Raw genomic sequence first — 19923 nt, 5'->3', positions numbered from 1 at the left:
TTGCTAGGGGAAGGGCTTGCTGTTCTAATAAAGACCAGGTTGTTTCCTAATATCTGGAATGTGCAGAAGGATTCAGCAGGCGAAAAAGAGGTACTGCTAGAGCCTTCCCATACCTCCTCAACTTTTGAGGGGTTTGCAAAACTTTCTGAGTTCATACAAGCCTGATCCAAAGCCCACTGAAGCCAGGAGGAGTTTTTTTCCATTTTCTTTGGTGGGCTTTGAATTAGACCCTAAATAAAATGGAGGGTATAATTCAAACCATTGCTTTTCAAAGAAGGTGGAATAACGAACATGTATTTTTAAGTCACTGGAAGCCTGTGCTGTGTAAACAAGAAAACTTTCTGTTAGAAAGTCATTCTTGCCCAGCCTTGGCAGCAATCAAGGCAGTGCAGTGTTCCTTTTTTTAAAAAAAGCAGGAAGCAGCCCAGAGCTATGTTTTGTCAGAACCAGAACCTCAGGAGTGTCGTGTTCTGTTCTGAATCGATATTATTCAGTCCTCAAGGGGTTCTGCATTTGGCAAAGCAAGGACTCCTGCCCCTTATTTCAAGAATGAAGGATCTCCTTGTGATCTCAGACTCCGAGTTCAGGTTCCTTTTCTATGCTCACTTTGTGCAGCATTTTAGTTAAAGAGCAAGATTGCTGTTAGCAGTAAGTGCTTTCAGAAAGGAGCACCGTGTAGCCAACTGTGAGTCAGTGTCCTTATTTAGGCAGTGCAAGTAGGAGGAACTTAGCTGGATCCCCTCTCAGCTGATCAGAAAAAGCAAGCAGGCAATGTTACTTGCTCTAGTCACTCGCTCCTGTGCTCTGGAGCTGGCAGAACCTAACGGAATCCAAGGATTATCTGACTGATACTTCAACAATTGGGACTTGTAAAATAGACCCAGTAACAACTCCCCCCCCTTGGGATTTTTCCCTCTCCCCTCTAACTGTGGCAATAGACAAACATGTGAGGTTGGGAATAAATCATGTACTCAGGAGGACCAACACCCAGCCAGGAGGATGACTCCTCAACAGAAGGCTAATCTGCCCAAGGGAGAGAGCAAAGAAGACCCAAGACTGTGGATGCAGGAGTGGGGGAAGGCAAGTACAAAGCTGGCATGTTAAAGGGGAGATGAAAGCACAGCTGAGTTGTGTTTGGGGCTCCCGTATGTGCTTTAATTTGTCTGCAGAAACTGTGTGTTTCCATGCTAGGAACCAGTAAGCAAATCCCTTGGTCTTTTTCACATTCCTTCTACCCACTTCATTGTTTGCTTTATTTGCTTAACTTTCCACCACTTCTGTTTACTAAGCCCATGTTTATTCCCACTTAGAATCTGTCTGAAAACTGTTGTCTTTTTTCCTGAGTGTCCACAAGTTGCAGTGCCTCCATCTAAGTTGTTAGGTATTATTTTGTCTCACATGGTAGGTTTAACTTCTCAAGCCATTCAGCTGGCCTGTATCCTGCCTGTCATTCTCTCCATTAGAAAGCTGTAACAGGAGGTCATACAAATATCTCCCTACTCCATCTCACTGTGCACTAATATTCAACAATGAATCTCCATCAGCCCTTGGGCTATTTTATGGCTAAAAATAAAAGATGTGAGTTATCCCTAAAATCTGGAAAGGAGCAGATGCAGTTTCTGTTGGTGTCACACTGATCTTAATAGTTTATTTCTATACAAATGATGGCATGATATAATTTAATCAATACTATGTAATATAAACAATCCGGTATTTGGCGTCAAAGGGAGAAGTGTAGATGCCACTAGATTCAGAGTAACATCAACAGTCTTTGAAATGCTTAACTCACCACTCTATGCTTTTCACTTGGGATTTTTGGTAAAGATATTAGCCCGGGTCTCCGGATAACCAAAATTCTGCCTTGGATTATTACAAACCCAAATCCCTCCTGCAGGTTCACTTGGCTACAAATTTCTTCTTCCTTTCTGAAACTGTTCTGTGGTGTACCTGTTTATTGTGAAACAACTGATGTGTTCCACTCCAGAGGTGGTTGCATTTCAGTGGTAGGTGAAGTGTTTCCTATGTTAAGTAATGTTTGGGATCCTTTGGGATGTAAAGTACTAGATAAATATCACATGACAATGTTTCAAATGCTGGTTGATTCAGTTCTCCATCCATAAATAGCAGGTTAAGCTTCACATCTATTGTGCTAGCAGGACAGCTGCAGTGGGCCAATGGGAGCTCTTTATGCTAGCAGCTGGGGGTGGAGGGTACTGTGTTCTCTGCCATATCTCTTAACATTGAAAAATAACAAACTTTTTTTTTTGGCAGGGGGAGAGGGGGAATTTCAACGCAAAAACATGGCTACCCTAATCTAAACCTATTATGAACTCTGAGCTAAGAGAGGTATGTCAGAGCTCTGCAGCTTCCTGTTTGCAATGCAATCCTAGTGATAGCTATGTTTTCAATGGCCTGATTATCGGTTTTGCCCCATGTGTCTGGGATCTCAAAATCAAGGCACTGAGACTCTACAGCTTTGCAGAACTAAAAATGTTATTAATTATTGCTGCCCTGCCTGTATATCCACACAGCACTAATGATACCTCCCTAGTCCTGTTTCACTATGCACTAGGCACAGTGGGTTCTCTGGGGCCAGTCTCTTCTGTAGTTGTTACAAAGTGCTGGAGGGGATATCATCAGAACTGAAGTTCAACTTCTGGTCTCCTTTTCTCTGTGTCCAGGCCAGAACTGATCTTTTCTCCTACCCTTTCATATTGGGGCATCACTACCTTTTCATCCTCCATAGCAGCACCTTTCCTCTATCATTCTGACAGCAAATCCAGCCAGCAAAGGCAAGTAGGAGGGAATATTAATATGTGTATCTCCTTGCCCCTGGAATTTCAGGATTAGGGATGGGCAAATTGATTCAAACAAAATAACCTTCCAGAACTTTTGTTCAAAACTTGAACATTTTCTAAAATTGAAAGAAAAGCTGGGTTAATTTTGTAATGTCTTTATTAGTTTTAAAATAATACATCATCATCATCATCTGGAATGTGACAAGAAAAATAATTAAACTGTAAAAAAAAAATCAGAGGCCTGATTTGATATACCACCTCACCTCACAACACTGTGTCATGTAATGTTGGCCTCACATAATGTTTTTGTTGGCTTGACTGGGTATATATTGCAGGCAGTGGCCCTGCAGATAATAAAGAATTCACTTGAGAGACACACTAAAGCAGCAAGGAGCTTCACTAGTAATATGCACAGCTTCTCAAAAGAACTATATCCTAACTAACAAAACACATTTCTCCAAGATCTAATTGTCCATACAGTCAGTCAAATGGATCTTGAAAGAAAATTTGTAATAGCATATTTTAGTGACTCCCAATAATTTACACATGTGCCTTATAGAAGAGAAGAGAAAATCTATCACGTTTACTCTTTAAAAAAACTTTTAATTTGCTGAAATCAACTTTTTCAGGGTATTACTATTTAGCTTTGAGTCATGTTATTCAAAAATGAATTACATAGCAAACATTTAGAAATGAAATCTCTTGGTTGTTTTTAGAACATGGCCAGCATGGGAGATATAGTGACTGGCAGTGTCTTCTGGCTCCTCTGTGTTCTAGCAACTAAATAAAAGGGGTTGTCAAAGGCTTTGTAAAGTTCTGCTGGTGAACAAAATTGTATATAGCTTATCTTTTTCTTCAAGTTATTTTTGAGCATCTCAGTATCTGAGTTCCAACTGGGACCAGAACCAAAATAAGTATAGAAAATATCAGGTTCTCCTGAAATTTCCAATTGCATGAGGCTGAGGTCAATGTTTGAATGTGGAGTGCTTCTCCAATCTGCCCCTCTTCATTGAGCCTTAGCTGCACAGGCCTTGGAAAGGAGACACATACCTAAGGGACTACCCCCCCACTGCACACAAATCTCCTATGTGGTAACGTGTTACACTGCTACCAGGACTTCAATGGATGTGAGCCAAGGGCTTCTATTCTAAACAAACACTAGTCAGACTGCATCTTCTGCTTACATATATCAGATGATGAACACATCAGTGTTTTTTTTAATTTTTTTTGGCCACCAGTCTGAAGACCTAGTGGACATTCACTCTAATTAGCCAAGAGATGCTAAGTCCCCTTATTCATAATCTATGTAGGATTCTGACTTATTTTTTAAAATATGTGCATTTTTTAAAAAAAAATCCATAGTAGCAAACTAGTCCTTTTCCACCCCAGGCTCCTTAGGGGAAGCATTGGGTCTAACCGCTGATTGTTGTGCTGCATGTAGAATTGTTTAGTTCTATACAAATTGCATCTTGGTATGAGAAATAAGGAAGGAAACTGCTTAGCTGATTTGCTGTTCTCAGACAACTATGCATGTTACAGCCGCTCACACCTAGACACAGCCACAAGAGTATCTGATATCAGCACACCTATATGACATCAGCCTCCATAGTCTCCTTGATTTCATCTGTACTGTCATCTTCAGACACCGACATGACACCAATTCACATGTACACTCATAAACACCTACATTACATCTGCACACATTCCTACATTACACCAGTGCACTTACTCAGACCAATTACACACTCCTTCACGAATACCTATGCTACCATTCCAGAAACCCACATGCTGATATTACACTACTAAATCTACATACACATTCAAATCTGTACACTTCTGTAGTACAGTCAGAAACATCCACTCCTATTTACACTCACATTGTACTAGTACACACTTACACGCATTCACACAGCCCCCAATCTTACACTCATTCACTCACTCCCATGCTACCCTCACTTGCAGTCATCACACCCACTGTGCTCCAGTACTTTATTCCAGAACTACTATCTCTAAATGGAAATAGAATTGTGCCAGCCAGTAGGTGTTTGTCAGCTGGTATCATTCTAGTGGTTGGCAACTAAAATGTAGGTGTGGTCTTTCAGAGATGGTCCCTAAAGAATGGCCTGATCTGCACATCATTCATTGCCCATGGATGAAAGTTGGAGATTTGCAAGTCAGCAAATACCCCTCCTTCTGTAGGTGCCCCTGGTTAGAGCTTTAATGTATATATATTCTCAGGGGTACCCTCATCACCGTGGTACAAGAGGATATCATCAACCCCATTACACAGGCGCTGGCCTGGCATGTGTGTTTTAGCAGGAATATATATCACTGCCAGGGGCCCAGATTTACCAGTAAATGTTTCAGTCACTGGGATCAGAAAATGATGCTGTTTCCTATTTCCCCTCTCACTGAGGTTGTCAGAGACTACCCGTGAAAGTGCTGGGGGAGGGGGAGCCATTCTCTTTCACCCCGTTCTCTTCCCCTTCTACACCTCTCATCCCCCACCCCATAGTGAACAAACAGGCTGTTCAGATAAGAATTGGAAAAGTGACTGAGAAAGTTTCCAAAACCCAGTGCCCATAATCAGTCTCTGTGAAAACAGGCAGGGTGGAGTATAGCCTATAGTGAGAGAGAGAGAGAGAGAGAGAATCTGAAGGAAAACAGGATGTTTTTGTGATAACTTATTTTTCATCATTCTCATTGAAATGTTTGCTTTGTTCTGTTTTTGGAGTTGCCTGCAGCCTTTATTGGAGATATGACAAGCCAAAGAACTTTGTGGATTTGTGTGTGGGGGGTGTATGTTGTGGGGAAATACTGCCAGGACCGGTAGATAGCAGACAAGAGTAATTTAATGACTACTAGCATATCACAGAGCATAGTCCCTCTCTATATGTCTGGTACAAATGCAACTGGGATGTTGTATTGAGGTTCTCAGTACTGAATACCAGACAGATTTTGACAAGTTGCAAAGAATTCAGAGAAATGCAACAAAAACACTCAAGACACTGGCGGGATTGATAAAGCGTAGAGCTGTGTGGAACTCTGGGGGTAGTCAGTACACTTCTTTAGGGTTTGTTCCCATCATTCCTGGGCCTTCTACACCTGGTAATGTACCATGGCACTGTTCCCAATTTCACCTGACTCTGTTTTCACAAGAATGCCCCCAGTGATCAAACAAAACTAAACAAAACAAACAGATAAAGCAGAAGACAGAAAATAATATATGAAAAATAGCAGAATCATCTTGAAATAAAACATTTCTCAATGTTTCCCATTGCCCATTGACAGTTCTTTAATGCTGCACTAGAAATAAAGACATAAGAATTGATATATCAAAACAGCCCGATGGCCTGCAATCTGTCATCTCGAGCTGCTAACCTGAGTTGCCGAGTCTTCAATGCTATTTTAACTTGATTTAGCTAACCTTAGTTAAGAACACACCTTTTGTTGTAGTGTAGACACAGTTCGAGAGTGGCCAGTTGTGGGTGCTCTAGAAGAAGGTGTTACCTCCCCATTCACAATGGCACTCTTTTATACAAGTTCATCCTATGGAAAAAAATGTCTTCCTGAGATGAGCCTATTGAGAATTAGCAGTACTATATACTCTCAGATCTCTTTATCTCTCTCTAATCTCTCCTTCACCACCTCCGTGGGCAACTCCTCCTTCACCTCATTATATTAGCTTCTCCCATTGTCTGTTCTCAGCCCTCTCACTGCTCTTTTACTCCATGTTCCTTGCACGAATTCAAATAATACCTCTATGCTGATCACTCCCAAACCTCTGTCTCCACCCTAGTCTTTCACCACCTGTTCAGTGATATGTCTCCAACTGCCTCTCCTACAATTCCACCCATCTCTTGCTGCCCTCTCAAAAACTAGCAAAAATAAAAGGCACTTCTTTGGCCAAATCCTCTCTCTATTTACAATGGTTGTGTAAAATCCAGAGTTACTCCCCTGAGGATTATGAAGTTTAGATCCAGGTTTTGATTCTGGAATGTTGCTTTCCAAAGTTTGGGGTTGCTTGAATCTTTCGTAAGCATATCTCAAGTTTTAAGCAGGCATTGGAAGGTGGATTCTACTTGGAAGTATTCATGCTGTCCCCATTCCAGTTGGCAGGTGGGTGAGTGATGCAAGCAGGGGACTTCTTTTCATGCTGTGTACTTTGTAAGGGTCACTGCTGATTAGCCTGTTTTTTCCACCAGCCAGTTCTGAGAATGCCATTTAGTAAATCCAAAATTGTATAACACTAACGTGATGCTTATAAGGCATAAAGAGATTAATGTTCAACTCTAATGAAATCCAGATGTGTACAGCTGCCTCTTTTCAAGCTCTCTTCCATTGCCAAGTTGCAAATGAAATGATTTAATTAATGTAAATACATGGGACGCATCAGACTCAGAATAGCGATAATATCTACTACATACTTAAACCCACAAGGTACCAAGGCCATTGGGTTTCTGTTGACAGCTCATGCGGTAGGGAAGAATTAGTTATCCACAAACCAACTCCATTTGCAAATAATTCATTCGTGAGATAAACCTTATGACCTTCTGCAAAGGGCTCTGATGCAATAGAGCTGGGGAAACCTAGCAGAGGAATAAAGTTGCTTTTATGAATCAAAGAAAGCAAATGTCTGTGTAATGAACTGCTGGGTCTCATCCCAGTTCCGAATAGATAGGTGTCCACATCACTGAAACCACCAGAGCAAATAGCAGTAGATGGCCTTTTTGATGGTAATCTCATCCGAGGGTACGTCTACACTGCAATTAAAAACTCATGGCTGGCCCATGCCAGCTGACTCATGCTCGCAGAGCTCAGGCTAAGGCACTGCTTAATTGCAGTGTAGCCATTCAGGCTTGGTCTGGACCCTAGGTTCTAGGACCCTGCAAAATATAAGAAGCCCAGGACTCAGACTGCAGCCCAAGCCCGACCATCTACACTGCAGTTAAACATCCCCTTAGCCTCAGTGAGCCCGAGTCAGCTGACAAGGGCCAGTCACGGGTGACTAACTGCAGTGTAGACGTACTGAAAGAGACTAAAAATTCAATGGCTCATGCAAAGAGAACTTGCTTCTCACCCCTAGGGGAAGAGCAAGGGAAGGTTGGTGCTGCAGCATTCTACCCCAGAGGTGGTTGTATTTCAGTGGATGGGAATGAGATATCTGAAATCTTTGGGAAATGGGGATGGAGCTGGGGTATCATATCATGTTCCCAATGGACCTGAAGTATTACTGCCTCACATAGTGTTTATTGTTGGCCTTTTCTCTCCTTTGCATGGTTATATTTTCCTTTTTCTCACCCCTCTCCTGGTGTACTGTAGAGTCTCAGCCCCTGCCCGCCAGAAGAGAAAGGAACAAGCCTGACTCTCAAATTCAGGTCATAGAATCATAGAAAATTAGGGTTGCAAGAGACCTCAGGAGGTCATCTAGTTCAACCCCCTGCTCAAAGCAGCATCAACCCCAACTAAATCATCCCAGTCAGGGCTTTGTCAAGCCAGGCCTTAAAAACCTCTAAGGATGGAGATTCCACCACCTCCCTAGGTAACCCATTCTAGTGCTTCACCACCCTTGTAATGAAATAGTTTTTCCTAATATCCAACCTAAACCTCCCCCACTGCAACTTGGGACCGTTGCTCCTTGTTCTGTCATCTGCCACCACTGAGAACAGCTGAGCTCCATCCTCTTTGGAACCCCCCTTCAGGTAGTTGAAGGCTGCTATGAAATCCCCCCTCACTCTTCTCTTTTGCAGATTAAATAAGATCAGTTCCCTCAGCCTCTCCTCAAAAGTCGTGTGCCCTATCCCCCTAATCATATTTGTTGCCCTCCACTGGACTCTCTCCAATTTGTCCACATCCTTTCTGTAGTAAGGGGCCCAAAACTGGACGCAATACTCCACATGTGGCCTCACCAGTGTCTAATAGAGGGAAATAATCACTTTCCTCAATCTGCTGGCAATGCTCCTACTAATGCAGCCAAATATGCTGTTAGCCTTCTTGGCAACAAGGGTGCACTGTTGACTCATATCCAGCTTCTCTTCCACTGTAATCCCCAGTCTTTTTCTGCAGAACTGCCGCTTAGCCAGTCAGTCATAGCCTGTAGCTGTGCCTGGGACTCTTCCGTCCTAAGTGGAGGACTCTGCACTTGTCCTTGTTGAACCTCATCTGTTTTCTTTTGGCCCAATCCTCCAATTTGTCTATGTCACTCTGGACCCTATCCCTACCCTCCAGCATATCTATCTCTTCCCCTCATCTTAGAGTCATCCACAAACTTGCTGAGGGTGCAACTCATGCCGTCATCCAGATCATTAATGAAGATGTTGAACAAAACTCCCTGAGGCACTCTGCTTGATACCAACTGCCAACTAGACATCGTACCATTGATCACTACCCATTGAGCCGGATACTCTAGCCAGCTTTCTATCCACCTTATAGCCCATTCATCCAATTCGTATTTCTTTAACTTGCTGGCAAGAATACCATGGGAGACCGTACCAAAAGCTTTGCTAAAATCAAGGTATATCACATCCACCACTTTCCCCATATCCACTGAGCCAGTTATCTCATCACAGAAGGCAATCAGGTTGGTCAGGCATGACTTGCCCTTGGTGAATCCATGTTGACTGTTCCTGATCACCTTCCTTTCCTCCAAGTGCTTCAAAATGGATTCCTTTGAGGACCTGAGCCACGATTTTTCCAGGGACTCAGGTGAGGCTGACCAGTCTGTAGTTCCCCAGATTCTCCTTCTTGCCTTTTTTAAAGATGGGCACTATATTTGCCTTTTTGCAATCACCTGGGACATCCCCCGATTGCCATGAGTTTTCAAAGATAATGGCCAATGGCTCTGCAATCACATCAGCCAACTCCCTCAGCACCCTCGGATGCACTGCATCCAGCCCCATGGACTTGTGCTCGTCCAGCTTTTCTAAACAGTCCTTAACCTGTTCTTTCACCACTGGGGGCTGCTCACCTCCTCCCCACACTGTGCTGCCCATTGAAGCAGTCTGGGAGCTGACCTTGCCTGTGAAGACCAAGGCAAAAATAAAACTGAGTACTTCAGCTTTTTCCACATTAATTGTCACTAGGTTGCCTCCCTTATTCAGTAAGGGTCCCTGTGGCCATGGCTACACTTACAGCTGTACAGCGCTGGGAGTTAAAGCTGTCTTCATACAGCTGTGTAGGGAAAGCGCTGCAGTGTGGCCACACTGACAGCTACCAGCGCTGCAGTGTGGCCACATCTGCAGCATTTGCAGCGCTGTTGGGAGTGGTGCATTGTGGGCAGCTATCCCAGCGTTCAAGTGGCTACAACGTGCTTTTCAAAAGAGCGGGGTGGGGTGGAGTGTGACAGGGAGCGTGGGGGAAACAGAGAGAGTGGATTTTTGGAGCTGACACTGTGTCAGCTCCCTGTCTTGCAAGTTGTAAGGACTGGAAGATACACAGCACCTACCTTCAATCATTTTAAAAGTTTCGACCCCTTCCCCCACCCCTCTCTTATTCACTAAATGCAAATTATGCACTCCTAAATAGCCTTCAGACCACATAAGCAGCTGCTCTAACACGGACTCCCGCCACCCCCTCCACCGTGTGGCTTCTCTACTCAAGCAAACAGCTGTGAATATTCCAAAGCAGTTCCCTTGCCTGCCTCTTCTTGAGCAAAGAGGAGCTGTGCTTGTTTTTTAGATAAGCAGCTCCGGGGAGCCTGGAGTTCAGCCACTCTTCCGGTTTGTTGTGAACAGGCATTCTGGGATACTTCCTAATACCCTGGAGGCCAATTACAGCGCTTTTGGTGGCCACACTTGCGGAGCAGCGCTGCATCACCAGCGCTGCAATCCTTATACCCGAGGCAGAGCAGGAGTACAACCAGCGCTGCAGCCAGGGAGATGCAGCGCTGTATGTGCCCTGCAAGTGTGGACGGTGAGTAAGTTGCAGCGCTGGTGGCGGGTTACAGCTCTACAACTCTCCAGTGTAGCCAAACTCTCACTTTCCCTGACCACCTTCTTGTTGCTAACATACCTGTAGAAACCCTTCTGTTTACCCTTTACATTCCTTGCTAGCTGCAACTCCAATTGTGCTATGGCCTTCCTCATCACACCCGTGCATGCTCAAGCAATATTTTTATACTCCTCCCTAGTCATCTGTCCAAATTTCCACTTCTTGTAAGCTTTCTTTTGTGTTTAAGCTCACCAAAGATTTCTCTGTTAAGCCAGGCTGGTTGCCTTACCATGTTTGCTATTCTTTATGCACATTGGAATAGTTTGTTCCTGTAACCTCAATAAGGCTTCTTTAAAATACAGCCAGCTCTCCTGAATTCCTTTCCCTCCTCATATTAGCCTCACATCAGTTCCCTGAGGGGGTCAAAGTCTGCTTTTCTGAAGTCCAGGGTCCATATTCTGCTGCTCTCCTTTCTTCCTTTTGCAGGATTCTGAACTCAACCATCTCATGGTCACTGCTGCCCAGGTTGCCACCCACTTCTAATTCCCCTAACAATTCTTCCCTGTTTGTGAGCAGCAGGTCAAGGGTGCATGGCCCCTAGTTGGTTCCTCCAGCATTTGCACCAGGAAGTTGTCCCCAACTCTCCAAAAACTTCCTGAATTGTCTGTGTACTGTATTGCTGTATTGCTCTCCCAGCAGATGCCAGGGTGATTGAAGTCCCCCATGAGAACCAGGGCCTGTGATCTGGAAACTTCTGTTAGTTGTCCAAAGAAAGCCTCATCTACCTCATCCTCCTGGTCTGGTGGTTTATAGCGGACGCCCACCATGACATCACCCTTGTTGCTCTCGCCTCTAAACTTAATCCAAAGACTCTCAACAGGCTTGTCTCCAGTTTCATACTGGAGCTTTGAGCAATCATACTGCTCTTTGATTCCCTATGTAGAGCAGCATGAAATAAACCCACTTGCCCACCCAACTGTCCATACATTTGTATTTTTAATATGGAAGCAGTGGAGAGAATTGTGCTAGATGAAAAAACAGTGTGTGTGGTTTTTTTTAAAGGCACAAAGGCATGTGTTACATTCTTCCATTCCTTGGGTTTGGCGGCTACACAACTTTTTCATTTGGCTAAATCTTGGTTCAGTGAAGAATTTATCTGCACTTCAGAAAAAAAAACTCTGTTCATAATTTACATTGGATTCATTGATAAATTTTTATATCTAGAAATTCAATAAGTTCCCTCCCATTATATATACATCCAACTTCACAGTAGGGGCTTCTATTCCAAAGTCCCGGCCTTCATTAAAGGTTTAAAAGGCATTTTTTAAGTCTGTCTGCATTGATTTCCCATGCAGGGCTTCTTGGTTGTTTCTTTGGAATTGTTTAAGGGCATATTCATTACTGGAAATCATCCAAGCCTAATGGTAAAAATAATAAATATGTAAAAAAATGAAAGATACTCTTTCACAACTGGAGAAGCAAGAAACAGTTCCCTAAGAAAGAACATTCCCAAGTAACTGACAGATGCCTCCAACCCTGAGGGAGGCAGTAAGAAGATGAGAGTAGAGACACTGCACTGTCAAGTATCAGAGGGGTAGCTGTGTTAGTCTGGATCTGTAAAAGCAGCAAAGAGTCCTGTGGCACCTTATAGACTAACAGACATATTGGAGCATGAGATTTCGTGAGTGAATACCCACTTGACATGCATCCAACAAAGTGAGTATTCACCCACAAAAGCTCATGCTCCAATACGTCTGTTAGTCTATAAGGCGCCACAGGACTCTTTGCTGCTCTTGCACTGTCAAGAGAGTCTGTCTTGGTCTTTCTTGGGAAGACAAGAGACAAGGGAAGGTAATATTTAAAAAAAAATAGACTTCCTGGAATCTTTGAAAAAAACATCTCCATGTGAGGCACTCAGATACCACAGTAATAGGTATGGCAGTAGAACCTCAGAAGAATAGAACCTTCCTTTGTAGAGGGAATGTATCAAATATTTCAAATATTAATACCTATAGATCAGAGATGAGTCTCAGTTTGGATAGACTAAGAACTGCTCAAGGCTTGAACTAAAGCCTGTGGGCGCTTTATGCATGTTAAATATTTAGCTAAGTTTACAAACTAATGTTTCATTTTTTCTGCTTCTTGTGGCCCTCTTAACTTGGATTTGAGGAGAAACCAATGAACTCCCATTCCAGAGGCTTCTTTTGCTGTATAATGACCTGGCCAAAAACAGGAAGAACTGGGCTCTTCTAAGATGTCTTTACTTATTGATTTCTTTAGTGCCTGCCAACTTCTGATTTAATTGCTTTGATGCAAAGTGGAAAGATGTGAAAAGCTTGGTCTTGTGAGACTCTCAGCCGAATTACTCAGGCAGATAGGGATGAGAAAAGCTTCTGAATTTCTGAGTGCCTCTTTAAACTGAAACTCAAATGTTCAGGACCTGATCCTGTTGAAATCAATGGTAAGACCTTGCGGGAACAGAAGCAAACACTTAGTGGGTCATCTGCCACCAATATAAATATCCTAGAATGTAAGCCACTGAATAAATTACACATACAAGAAAAAAACAAAAAAAATGACTAAGTACTCAAGCTGCCTCTTCTTAGGAAGAGGGCACCTTACCTTGTACTTATACAATGCTCTGATTCTAACTGGGCACTCTAGGTTCTATCACAATCCACATAATAACAATGCAGAGTGCACAGCAATACAATGCCCTGAGGATTGCAAGGAAACTTTACATCCAGCTGCACCATAAATTAGTTGGTTCATTAGGGGTAAACACATAGAACAGAATGAAATATCCTAGTTATTTAGAAACAAGGCTCTAAAACCAGGATCTAAAACCTTTAAAGCTTAGGAATAAGGCTGCACTTGGCTACTTGTTAAAGAAAATAAACAATTCTAAAACATCACTTTATCTGTTAAGAGTCACCATGTCTATAATTGGCCATTGTATCTTCCAGTCTGATCTTTTATTTTCTGTACAGGATGGTATTTTATTCTGATAGGATGTCCCCAGAAATACAGATAGACACATCCAAGTGCTGAACCTCTAGAGTTATGGAGAAAAGAGAAGGCTTGGATGTTTGCAGCAGTAGAGGCGCTCATAAATTATCACAGATTCTGTCCATCACCACAGTGTCAATGGGCTGAAGCCTGAAAACATCAGGAGTTTTGCTTCCTTAGTATGTCAGTTCTCTATTGCAGCAGGAATCATCTTTTTGTCTGTGATGCCAGATAATGAAGTGACTGCTATCTAGCACCATGGAGTTCTGGACCATGACAGGGACTCCTAAGCAATACAGCAATATAAATAATAATAATAATATCTGTCCTTACTCTTCTGCTCAGAACTATGGGATTCCTTTCTAAAGAACTTCAACTTATTTAGGTTTAGGTGGTGTGGCCAGTCACCAAGTTTGTGGGTCATTTACACTTCTCATAGAACTATCCCGCAGCCTGCAGGGCAATTAAGACTCCTGAATTTGTTTTTAGGGTTCTAATATCAGCAGTGCAATTCTGCAGCCTCATGATACAAACAGCAGTACATACTGATACACAGTGAGGATGCTTGTATAGCATTGCTGCATTGGGAACAACTCGCCTTGCAACACTGAGTCTGCTGGGAGAAACCCTAGGTGTTTCTTAAGGCATCCAAAGCTTTCATACAATCAAGCTGTGTTTAGTAGCCACTGGCCCAGAACCAAACTTAGCCAAGTTTGAGGCAGTTCCTAACCATGATGTTTGGATCGGGATCTGACCCTTCCCAAAGTTGCCCTCGGCAGAGTTCTCTCCAGCGGAAGGTCTGTTTGCTTGAGCTTTGCTTACATCAGCAACAGCTTTTGTCCTTTTGAGGACATCATTTTTACCATCCATTTTTATGTTGTTCCAGGGATCCTGAACATAACCCTGCAGGTATAAACAATTCATGGGAGCTGAAGAGATGAAATGGAACAGAATAGTATGGGTCAAACTATTCCCCAGTCCTGGAAAACCCACTTGGCTGTTGGCAGATAAATTCCGCCCCTCCCTGACCCGCTGATATGGAACATTTTAAAATAAATTGGTCGGGTTCCATTTCTTGGAAGGAAATGAAGCTATTTTCAAAGCACGTCCTTCAGATGTGATTTAGCACCGTCGGGCTTTGCATATTTTAAGAAATGTTTGGATTTGGATTTTTCTTTTGGAGAAATAAAAAAGTAAAGAAAAGCGATTAGTAAAATGCCAAGTGAAAATGAGCTTGTGTAAAACAGCTCAGATAAATATATGCAACCAATCTTCTTAGCTCTCAGTTCACCCTCAGCTGGCTCTCTCTCTGATGGGGCTTTCGTCCCCAGATAACACGCTGTTGCCACCCAGTATTATTTATGCTTCCTTCTTTGACTAATTGTGGCTCCAAGAAGAGGCTGAAGGGTTAAAGAAGACTGACTATTCTTCGTAGGGAAAAGTTAATGCTTTACCATATGCTTCTGCTGGCAAAATCCATCCCAAGAACTAATAAAATGGCTGCTTTCCACTGGCATCTCCCTTCTGAGTACAGAATAGTTTTCCCTTTCAAAGTGAAATAACATGAAATACTAAAATGTCCTTACCTGACATGAAGCAATATGGCACAGCTAGGCTAGTCCATTTTTAACGTGTGATGTTAGACAGTAAAGCACTGAAAATGTGATGATGTTGTGATTGGAAGATTTTTAGAACAACAATATGGGCAACAGTTACAGGATAGTCATATGAATTGGCTAGTATGTATGTGAGCCACAGCCTTCTACTGGATGATTCAGAACTCTTAACTCCATGTCATATGCCCTATACTGTTTGTTGTTAATGTAGATTCTCCTTCAGCTCAAGTAGCAAGGGTCTGTATTTTTGAAGCAGGATAATCTGAGTTCCATCCTCCCTGATGCCAGGAATTTCTGAGTGGCCAAAGATTAGTTACAATATTGTATAAGATTAATCTTCTCTGACTGTCTGCTCCTACCCTCCCATACACTCCTTACATTATTAGTGTGGTGTCTGTCTGGATTAGAATGTAAAGTCCTCGGGCAGGGGCTTGGTCTCACTTGTGGTTGTTTACAATTAATAAATTGTAATAATAATTGTGGGGGAATGTTTCTAGTGATTAGAGGAGGGGACTAGAGTAAGGAGACCTGGGTTCTCTTTCTAACTCTGCTACTGCTTCTTTGTGCTATCTTGTGTTAGTTACTTAAGCCTTTTTGAGCCTCAGTTTCACCATGTTTAAAGTGGGCACTCTAATGCCTATCTAATGTATGTAACAAGGATGCTGTGAGACTTAATTGATTCATATTTGTAAAGTGCTTTAAGATCCTCAGATGGAAGACTATATAGAAAAGCAAAGTATTAGTGTATGTCTAGAGAAGATATAAAAAAACCAATGGCACCTTTGCTGAGACTGGGCAGCATCCCACTTCTTGCAATGGTGGAAACGTGATCATGATCATCTAGAGTTGTGCCAGTTTGGATGCTGGCCCACAAGCAGGTAATGTACTAAAAGGGAACTCTTAAAAACAAGTCATCCTTTTTCCAAGAAGGGGTTTGCTTGTCTATTATAAAGCTATCCTTTCCCTACTTACATACACACATGCCACTGGAACAGAGGTTATAGCCTTGTGTAATACAAACACCCCAATGTGGCATTCATTCCTGGGGCTGGAGTAGCTGAAGAAAGAAGAGAATCATAGTTCAATGCAAGTAGAGACTCCTCCAGCCCGTAAAATGTTGTTATCCCTGAAATGAAAACCTGGCAGATTAACACCACAAGTTTAGCCCGTTTCATTTTCTCCTGGGTATTCTGAATATTGGGAAGAGGCCCACCACTGCTGTGGGATGGAATATCTGACACAGGGGTGATGTTTGTTGGCAAAGTCCAGCACTGCACAGAGGCAGAGAGAGCAGAATAGCAGAGGTTGCAGATAATAGAAGCAGAGCCAGAATTCTGGGCACCCAAAGAGGAAGAAGGAATTTTCCCGGGCTTATCCGTGAACCCAGGATCAAAACGAGATTCACGACATTTAATGACCTGGGCCTCAGAGACCCCTATGAGGCAGGGAAGTACATTATTAACCCCAGATGGGGAAAGTGAGGTGAAGTAAGTTGTCCATAGTCAGTAAGGGTAGATTGTGCCATATAGGCAGAGCCCTGCATTGGGGACAGAGAGAAATGGCAGTGCCCCAGAGGAAGTATCAGAGATGTGGTGCCTGCACAGGGCAGAGTACTTTCCAGTGTGCTCCTGAGTGCAGGGGAGCACACAGATTCTACACTTCTTTGAAGGCTGCAGCATACCCTACCCCACCAATGCATTGGGGGAAGAGGGTGACCAGACAGCAGGTGTGAAAAATCAGGACAAAGGGTTGGGGGGTAATAGGAGCCTATATAAGAAAAAGCCCCAAATATCGGGACTGTCCATATAAAATCGGGACATCTGGTCACCCTAGGGGGGGAGGATGCTGCCTTCTTCACAAGCTTTCAGAAAGCTGTGCTCCCAGTGAGAACATTGCACTTCCCTGAGAGCGGGGGCTACAGTTTTGGCCAGGTCTGGATTAACCTTTTGTGGGCCCTCATGGAGACAGTGGAGCATGGTGCAGGGAGGTCAGTCCCCAGAGCAAGCGGCCAGCCAGAGGCAATGGGGCCTTGCATGGCAGGGGTGGCCTCACTCTGCCCAGTGCAAGGACACTATTTACAAACCGGCAGTTGCCAGATGCACAGTGGCCTGTCCAGCCCTGTGCTGCCAGCATGTCCCTTCCCCTCAGGGGCAGGCTCATGCTGTGCTACACAGCCCCTCGCTCCTCCCAACACCCCCTGACTCTCTATGGCCAGAGGCCCTCAGGGCCCACTCACAAATGCACAGTGCCCTGCACACCACCACCCCTGCCCTGCACCCCCTACCCCCAGCCCCACCACAACTGCCCAGCACCACCCACAAAACCCCCACTGCCTAGTGCCCCAACACATATAGCTCTTCCCTGCCCCTTCACAGCCCAGCACCCCCCCCAGACGCCCCACAGACCCACCTCCCCATGCTCTGCCTCCCGTCCGCACTCACCGGCCCTGCTGGGAGGTGACTGTGTCTGCTGGGCTGAGCCAGCAGTGCAGCCAGGGCTGGTCCCAGAGCCAGGAATCACTCCATCCCCTCAGGAGTGGTGCGATCAGCCAGGCCAGGCCTGCCCCGGCCAGGGTCCCTCAAGACGCACTTGCCTGGAGGGGCCAAACCAAGCCCTCCACACTGTTCCACACACACACATCTGGCTGAGACTGGCCAAGCTTCTGCACCAGTCCCAGGTGGCTCAGCTCCAGGGAGATAGGTGGGGCCCCACAGGTGGTGGGAAGCAGAGACTGCCCAGAGCCAGAGGTGCACTGGGGTCCGGCCAGGGGGCTGAGAGGAGCAGGGAGTGGGGCCAGGGGTGTAGAGGAGCCCTCAGCCAGCCAGCAGGCAGGCCAAGAGGAGCAATTGGTGGGAGGGGGGAGACAGCAGCATCTCGGGGCGCAGTGTAAGCAGAGCAGGCCAGGACCCCTTCTCAGCATGGACCCGGCTCCATGGAGCTACTGGAGCCATTGTAAACCCGGCACTTGTTTTGTCTGATCCTGCCACTGGCTGCACAAGGAAAGGAGCCTCTTTTCCCTTCCCCGTCACTTGGCAGCCACATAAAGTCTGGGCTGCATCTAGGCCAAAGTGGGTCAGTGCAGAGTGGGAAGCAGAACTCGGGATCCTGATTTCCCATCCCTTGCCTTATCAGCCAGAGGAGTCTGCCCCTGAATGCAGGATGGCCAAGGGGCAGACAGCCCCAGGGATGCTGTGCATGGGAATGTAATACGCAGAAATATAAAGCATCCCCAGTTCCTTTCCTTTAGCACATGGAGGCCCATATTGCACAAACCTTAATCGTCTTCACTTCATGTGAGCCAGCACTCCCCAACCTATGATTCTCCTGAGCATTACTGCTCAGGTACGTGAAGAAATTTCCCTGAGCTATTCACTGGCCTTATGAGGGTTTATTTTTGGTCATAATAATGATTTCTAGCTGCACAAACACAAAGTAATCACACCATCAAGCAGCAAAATCTGTCTGAAAAATAGAGGCAGAGGCATGCACTGGCAAAAGAATAGAGCTGAGCCACTCAAGTGAGACAATGGGAAGCATTGTGCTTCTCTGAGAGACGGTGCCTTCTGAAGGACCTCACTGAGCAGGGGGCTCACCTCCTGCCTCTCAACTCAGGAAGAGGTAGTGTGTGCTCCCTGTCCCTGTCTGTGCAGCAGGTGGGATGAGGTCAGAGTTACACTTGCTCTTTGTCTCTTTAATCCTTTTGGGGGGTGCTAGTTGTGGCAGTTCCCCGGGGCTGGGAAGGGCAGAGGCTTGCAAGAACAATAAGTTGTTGAAATGTCTAAATTCTAGGGGCCTGACTGTCCCCTGCCTTGCACCTTGTTCTGTCACCTCCATCTTTTCAGAGAGGAGGCAGAGCTGCATGTTGGCATTTTGCAAGCACTTCAGATGTGCAAATGAAAGTTCAAGATTCAAGATGGGAGAATCGGGCTCTGTTGATCTGCACCTACAAGTGATTGTTGTCCCCAAAATGCACTCTCAGATATGTTCAGGAGCAATTGTGGAGGCTTTTTTACCACTATAGCCTATGCTGCCTATACAAGCCAGGCACTGAAATGTCCTGGCAAAAGGGGCAACAACTATTGGCCATTGCTTGTTACTGAAGATCAACTTCACTTTCCTATCTGAGCATAAATATCCCAGTGCTGGCACTGGGATAACGCAGGAACTGCCAAAGCAGCAGTGTAATTCCAAACCCCTCTCTCCAAAGCTCTCTCTCTCTCTTTTATTGTCTTTACTTATCCTTACAAACCAGAAGAAGAATGTTCTGAGCTGTGGGGAAATTAAAGTTTTGCCTGAGAATCCACTGATTTCAGGTTGGCTCCTCAGCAGATGTGAACTGGCTGATGGCGATTGACTTCAATGGCGCTATATACCAATTGACCCAGCTCAGGATCTGGTTCCTTGTCCTTTGTTTTGTGGAGTAGACCAGCCTGGGATTTAACTCGGAGGTGTTTGTTGAAATTTGTCATCTTCACCTCCACTTTTCCCCCCACTCAACCGTCGCTTCCTCACTTGAGAGCAAATATCAAAAGTTGGGGGGTGGGGTTCAGCCCCTCCACTTTGAGCCAGCA

The 19923-nt window shown here is 44.6% G+C and overlaps 1 protein-coding gene across 1 annotated transcript in view; it reads left to right on the top strand.

Annotated features, from left to right (window-relative positions):
• The first annotated feature begins 762 nt into the window (after window positions 1-762).
• Window positions 763-19923, top strand: part of LOC127056588 (rho GTPase-activating protein 20-like) — a 65937-nt gene continuing 46776 nt past the window's right edge. The window contains exon 1 of the mRNA XM_050964624.1: window positions 763-1080. Coding sequence (XP_050820581.1) covers window positions 1000-1080 — 81 coding nt within the window. The 5' untranslated portion in view covers window positions 763-999. The remainder of the gene's footprint in view (window positions 1081-19923) is intronic.

The sequence above is a fragment of the Gopherus flavomarginatus genome, chromosome 8 (genome assembly GCF_025201925.1).
Source record: "Gopherus flavomarginatus isolate rGopFla2 chromosome 8, rGopFla2.mat.asm, whole genome shotgun sequence".
Taxonomy (NCBI): domain Eukaryota; kingdom Metazoa; phylum Chordata; order Testudines; family Testudinidae; genus Gopherus; species Gopherus flavomarginatus.
The sequence above is the reverse complement of the archived record's forward strand: the minus strand, read 5'-3'. Positions and strand labels throughout refer to the sequence as shown.